General features: G+C 39.7%; 1 protein-coding gene across 1 annotated transcript in view; it reads left to right on the top strand.

The window, feature by feature from the left end:
- The window catches only part of LOC125040883 (hemolymph clottable protein-like), a 21,731-nt gene that overhangs the window by 13,209 nt on the left and 1,022 nt on the right, over positions 1–7,500 (top strand). The window contains 17 exon segments of the mRNA XM_047635654.1: positions 229–356; positions 475–587; positions 767–947; positions 1,137–1,256; positions 1,565–1,656; positions 1,950–2,044; positions 2,301–2,422; positions 2,995–3,076; positions 3,581–3,756; positions 3,866–4,024; positions 4,661–4,807; positions 4,960–5,093; positions 5,254–5,437; positions 5,837–6,019; positions 6,880–6,931; positions 6,934–7,001; positions 7,139–7,385. Coding sequence (XP_047491610.1) covers positions 229–356; positions 475–587; positions 767–947; positions 1,137–1,256; positions 1,565–1,656; positions 1,950–2,044; positions 2,301–2,422; positions 2,995–3,076; positions 3,581–3,756; positions 3,866–4,024; positions 4,661–4,807; positions 4,960–5,093; positions 5,254–5,437; positions 5,837–6,019; positions 6,880–6,931; positions 6,934–7,001; positions 7,139–7,385 — 2,283 coding nt within the window.

The following is a 7,500-nucleotide window of genomic DNA, read 5'->3' on the forward strand; positions in this document are numbered from 1 at the left end:
ATATGGATTGTTAGTAAATACGTATATATCCACGCATGCACACAAATAAGGGAATGATATTCTCACGTTTTGCATACTACACTAGTCATATTATAATACCATAAACCATATTAATATATAACTGGATGTTCGACAAAGGAAATGGGCATATGATATGACAGAAGCTAAATTAAATACATGTCCATATAACATTTGGTCAGTAAAGTAAACACTGTTTCTTCCCCGTAGTCAAAACAGTCAGGGAGTTCGTGAACGCTATGAAGAGCAATATGGGGAACCACGTCCTGCTTTTTCACACGTTCATTGACTCCACTCTCGTCGTCCCTACGGACCTCGGTCTCCCCTTGGTCGTGAAGGTCCTTACTTTCTATTTTTGTTCTGTTCACTAGGATTGCTCATGGTATTCGACTGTTACACGATACCTCCTGTTGTGATTTGAAGCCTAAGGGTTTAAGAGTCAGTTACTTTTTACAGTACGACGGCAGCTTCGTCTCCTGCACGACGGCCCGCCTGGAGCAGCCAGCCAACCCGCGCCTGGACGTCGCTCCCGGCGTCCCCATGTTCCTCGGCGCAGAAGTCGCCTCAGAGTAAGTCGGAGGCGAAGAGCAGCCATAGCCAGAGGAGAGGCCGAAAAAATGGTGATGCTGGTTTGCCCCCCCAAAATGTAGTTCCAGTATATGGAAATAATAATAGGTGACATATCACATGTCATTACTTCTTCCTAAAGTGGTCTGAATCTAAATAAACCCCACATGTTCTGCTCCAGTACGGATCATCAGGTTTCACTCGTGGCCAAGACACTCTTGCCGTGGTACGAAAACCTAGCCGTGGGTGCTGGTCTGCAAGGAGGTTGGTCTCTGCAGCTGCCCTTCGTCGTCAGGGCCTCGGACCTCACTCTGAGGCACGGCGGGGGCAGCGTATCTTTCGAACCAGTCGCGACCCAGAACGTGAGCATCGTAGCTTTATTTTCTCGATAAAGTGATATTTCCATCAGTATATTTTATATTTCGAGGCGTCTATTAAGAGCAAAGATCAATGAGATAAGGCCTGTGTATTTTGGGTCGTCATTTTCGTAACACAATATGATTTTTTTTACAAAAAATTGCAATAGATAAACAAAAATTATTTAATTGCAGTTCAATCTGGTGGCAGCTTACAATACCCCATTTACCTTCGTCTCCATTCGCGACCCTAATGACCTCATTACTAGGCCAGACTTGAGGACCGTCACACTCTCTGAATTGAAGAATTATTCAGTACGTCCTCCTTTTACTATAGTCTACTGCCTAATTATTTTTAAAAAAAACATATTTGTATGAGGCTTTATCCATGTATATGCAACTTTTTTTGTGTTTTTTTACCATTTCACTATGGATGTACCTGACATATACAAATATGCTTTTTTGCGTTTATAACACTCTTACTTTCCTTACACTTCCATAACTTTTTTATACACCTATATAACTATATATCAGAGAAATGAATAAACAGAAACTGAATACCTAGAGCATATCTAATAAACGATTTACCTTCCTACCCACTCTGCAACTCTCGCCACGACAAGGCGCCCGTCCTTCCCCCTACCTTAGGGCTTCGCGTCGAGTCGTTGTGGGCGGGCGACGTACCTCAACCTCAGGCTCCGGGTTCCCTGTTTAGGTAAGCGTGTATTTCCGTTCTTGCCAGTTCGCTTTGATGTTAAGGAGGTTTTAAACTAAGATTTTTGAACTGTTTTGGTCATTGTTGTTGAAGTAACTTACAAGTACGTAAATATCAACATACTTATAGACGCATACATTTTCATACACATACATTAATACACATTTACATATTGGTATACGTGCAGGTAAATGAGCATAGGTAAATACAGCAAAAAGCATTATACACACCACAACTAATTTGAGTGTGAGACAAACATGCAAAGTTACATCCAATATGGTTATCCTCAACAGCTTTGGTCTAAGTTCCCCCATATCATACCTTTGGAATTACTACGTGACCTTTGACCCCGCGGCTTCTACAACCAAGAGCGTTGTTTTCTCCTTTGGTAAGGATGGTGTAAAAGGTTCATTTTTGAATGTAATTAATTGGGAATATTTTTTTCGTGCTGAATCCTCTATACCTATTTTATCGACTTGTTTTCATTATTTCTTCTCTTCACTTTCTTCCCTTTTTATAAAACAACAAAACATTATATTCCCTTGCCCCTTCTCTTTTCCCTCATTCTCCGTTTCTCTAACCCCTTCTGCACTCTTTATTTCCATCTTTTCCCTTCACATCTTTTCCCTTCCTCCACACACAAGCATTCAAGCACACAAAAGCGACGCGGGTGCCGATCAACCAGGATTTCGGCCAAGAGTCCCAGAGCAGCGCCGAGTTTGAAGATTTTTCGCAGGTGCCTCAGCCTCCTGCGGATAGGCCAGAGGTGGGTCCTTCTGCAGAGCTCGTTTGGGATAATGCTAGTGAAAAGGACTGTAATAATGGCAGTAATAAGGATTATGTTGATAATGTTGATGAGGATAAAAACAATAGTAATGATAATGATAGTAATGATAATAATAATACGAAGAAGAAGAAGAAGAAGAAGATTAAGAAGAAAATAGGAATAATAATAATAATAATAATGATAATAAAGATCATAATGATAACAATGATAATGATAACAGTAACGATATCGTTGTTAAAAATAAACAGTAAGATTGTTAGTTTATAGCTTTGTCATTAAATTACTGTTAAAGTGGGGCTTAGTTGACAATTATCGTTTCAAAGTTTGGCTCACATTGTATAACGTTTAGTGAAGCCATTGGGAATCTCTATGTTAAATATGTTATCCCATAGTACTTTTTACCTCTTTATATAGAGGTAAAAAAGTACTATGAGTTATTTTCTCTTAGTTTTCATATGTATAAACGTTTTATATACAGAAGAAGACCCATGTGAAAAGTATTTCTGTGTATTCATCAAAGAACCTGTATCACGCCTTTCCCACCCTTCCAGGAACCCGACGATGCTGAGACGTCCGAGAAAATGGGTGACTTCCAGAGGCGCGTCACACGGGTCCAGCAGCCTCTCACTCCCGGTCAGTCTGGCGCGCTCGAGACGCTCTTGTCTTTGCTGAATGAGTCAATTCTGCTTCGATTCTTGCTCTGTGAAAGTGAAGATAAGTCGACAAATATGTAAAGTAAGAAATCACTAATGCGGTACAGGGAAGAAAAGAAACCATAATGATATGGTACATGGTACTTAGATGACTCCCTTCTTTTTATTGAATTTTGTAACTCATAATTATATGGTAATTGATATTGATATGACGCCTTTTAATTGAAAAGGACCTTCCTCTACCCATATAATCATCGCTATGTGAAAATTATGCTAAATCTTAAAAAAAAGAACGAAAGGAGCCGTTATCATGTGGTATATTATAGTTAAATGACACTGTCGTCTAATGTGAATGTATTGTAACTCCTTCCTCCCTGCATAATCTTCGCTATCTGAAAATGAAAGTAAATCGTAAATAATATGGAAAGAAAAGAAGATCACAATGATACGGTACACAATATGAATCTACAATGTTGTCTTACAGATTCGGGCCATGTCACTACAGTTGGCGTCGAGGCGGTCCTACACGGAATACCTTCGAGAAGTTTCCAGGGTTTCCTCTCTTGGGCTCAGGCTTCCGACTACAACAAGACTGTTTCGAGACTGCAGCTGATGTTCCAGAAGAATGTCATGGAAGGGGTACTGGGAGAAAACCAAATAGTGAGACACACGTGGTTCTCCTTTGTTTCTGTCAATTTCTATTTTTCCACTAACGAAAATATGTATTGATTGAGTATCAGATAACAAAATCTGCGAATCTTTCTCACAGCGCGCTTACCAGATCTGCATGAACGCCGAGGTGGTGAGTCCAAAGCACAGACTGTTGTCTTCGGTCCAGGAGGTCTTGCTAAGCGATTTTTACACTCCTATCAAGGTTCATCTGCACTCAGGCAGCTCCTGCGATCTCCCTCCTGCACTTCAAGTTCAGGTTAGAGAGAGAAAAACAGGCAGAACATACATAGAGACATGCATATATCCTTGCATACGTACATACATACATACATACATACATACATACATACATACATACATACATACATACATACATACATACATACATACATACATACATGCATACATACATGCATACATACATACATACATACATACATACATACATACATACATACATACATACATACAAACATACTTACATACACACATACATACATACATACATACATACATACATACATACATACACGCATACATATACATACGATATTACAATTCGGCCACACATATATGCATACATACATTCATATAAACGTACTCATTACATACATACATTCATATAAACGTACTCATTACATACATACATACACACATACATATATACATACATACATACATACATACATACATACATACATACATACATACATACATACATACATACATACATACATACATACATACATACATACATTAATAAATACATACGTTTATGCATACCTACTCATTGCAAGAAATGATAACCTACCTAAATCAAATCAGAAGATGGATTAAGACCCTTACATATATGAGCACTTGACCTAAACCTTAAACCAGTTTGTCTATTTAGGGATTTTTGGACGTGAGTGAACATTCCAAAAAGCTGGTGCGAGAGGCCGCGACGGCTGGCTGCAGCTACGACCCTCACCACGCTGCCCTGGACATCATCACAACTCCCCTGTACGACCACGTTCACCTCACGGCCTTCTGGACAGAGGTGGGCGTGCCTTAAATATATCACATATTAAGTGTCCACAACTACAGTCACCTATGTCATTTTGTGCAGTGTAATCCGTATATGGTATACATGGAATATATATATATAATACAAAGCACAGTACTCGTTATAAATCCATACCATATTTACAGGAATTTCGTAACACGCCACTCAGCATTTCAAATTCCGCCTACGAAAAGCTGGTCCACTGGTTGTTCCGCCCAAACTTGAGCATCTACAACAGTCCTCAGCACCCCGGCTCTACGCTTACTCTCAACGCCACCAAGCAAGATGCGAGGATATTTTGTTTAATTGCAATATCTGCTGATTTTCGAACACCGTCTTCCATGATGGGGCTGTATATATGTGCTGTGCGTCAAAATTTTCTGTTGTTTTTTAAGATCTCAGTCCTTTGATTTACTGTTTCATGTCTTTTTTTTTTACAGGAACGTAGAGACTAGTGAGTGGAGTATGAAGACGATCATGCCGCGGCAGGTCTTAGTGGCAAATCATATACACATTCCAGGTTGGATTGAGGCTTTTGTAACCCCTGCCTCAATCCAGGACATGTTAGTGCATAGCCTGGTCAATGGCAGGCACGCGCCAGTCTGTGTCCTCGGCCTTGGCACGGTATGTATTGACACATACATACACACATTTATGCATATATGCATTTAAACATATATGCACATGCATATGCCTGAAAGTATATCCACACACATATATAAGTAGATGGATAGATAGATAGAAGGTAAGTAAACAGACAGAGAGAGAGGGGATAGGTAGATAGACAGATAGATAGACACACACACACACACACACACACACACACACACACACACACACACACACACACACACACACACACACACACACACACACACACACACACACACACACACACAACACATACACACACATACACCTGCAAATAATTTATATCTTTCAATACAAAAAGTCTAGCCGCAAGGTCTCCTACGAATTCCTTTCCCACGACCCCCGACGTGAGAGCGAGCTTCTTGTCCGCAGGCACGGACCTTCGACGGGCTGCAGTTCGAGTACCACCCTGGCGAGTGCTGGGCCGTGGCGACCATGCACCGCGCAGGGGGCGAGGAGGGCCTCGTCCAGGTGCGCCGAAGGAAGGAGTGGGAAGCGCAGGTTGTCTGGAAGCGCGAAGGACTCCTCTTACACATCACCAACTCGCGGTTGCTGGTACGACCTGCGGTTTCCTTTGACACCTGTGTAGGTGTTCATGCGTTTTTGCAATTTAGGAGTATTTTTTGACATGCCGTCCTCGCATTCATTCAGTTTTGTTTGTTTAGATAACGATGAATATTTATACATCAGCAAAAAATATTAATGGACTGATGGATATTGAGAAACAGGTATATTGAGAAATCTGACGTTATAATATCCAATATGCTTAATATATATATATATATATATATATATATATATATATATATATATATATATGTATACACACACACACACACACATATATATATATATATATATATATATATATATATATATATATATATATATATATATGTGTGTGTATATATATATATATATATATATATATACATATATACATATACATACAAACATACATATATATATATATATATATATATATATATGTATGTATGTATGTATGTATATGTATATATATACACACATATATATCTGTGTGTGTGTGTGTGTGTGTGTGTGTGTGTGTGTGTGTGTGTGTGTGTGTGTGTGTGTGTGTGTGTGTGTGTAGATAGATAGATGGATAGATAAATAGATAGATAGATAAATTTGTGTGTGTGTGTGAGAGAGAGAAAGAGAGAGAGAGATGGAGACATTGAAATAGATAGAGTCAAATATAAATATGAATATATATAGACTGGCAATTTTAGTTATAAATAGAGAGGTTGATAGAAGTCGATATTTGATACATACAATTATCTAATTCAATCATGTTTTTATCCTTACATTTAAATATAACACACATTTCTTGTTCATACCACAACACTATTTTTTCCAAGACTTTTACTAAACTGATTATTTATATTGCCATGCAGGTGAACGGAGAAACTGTCGATAGCAGTGACCCGCGTTACGAAGTTGTCATTCAAGAAATGCAGTGATGGTCATTCTCAACTCGGGCCCCATAGTAAAAGTCTCGGATAAAGTGGAAATTCTGGTATAGTACAAATCCACTCTGTTTGCTCGAATAAAAGGTCATTCTTTACCCATTTGTAAATACTTACACACTCCTTAATAATCTGACGTATTACGTTATATGGTTTACTTATACATATACGGGTTTCTCCTTTCCAGCTGTCCTCAACTTACACATCCGAGGTAGGCGGCCTGTGCGGAAACCTGGACACGGAAGCCTTCACAGACATGCAAGGACCACGCGGCTGCACGTACACCGACCCCGCCCTTCTCACCCTGGCGTGGTCTACCCCCGGAGATGGCTGCAGCGCCTTCGCCTTCCAGGAAAAGAGGCGGTCGGTGGAGCGATATCAGGAGGACTGTCCCCGGTTTTCCTACGTACCGACGGGCGTCTCGCATACCAATGGTGAGGAACTACCGCCACATACGGCATTTCTACGTATCTCCTATGTTTTTTTCATCGGAAGATTGTTTACAAAGATTAAATTAAGACATTTGTTGTTTGGTTGATTTTATCAATC

Source organism: Penaeus chinensis, chromosome 29 (genome assembly GCF_019202785.1).
Source record: "Penaeus chinensis breed Huanghai No. 1 chromosome 29, ASM1920278v2, whole genome shotgun sequence".
In the NCBI taxonomy this organism is placed as follows: domain Eukaryota; kingdom Metazoa; phylum Arthropoda; class Malacostraca; order Decapoda; family Penaeidae; genus Penaeus; species Penaeus chinensis.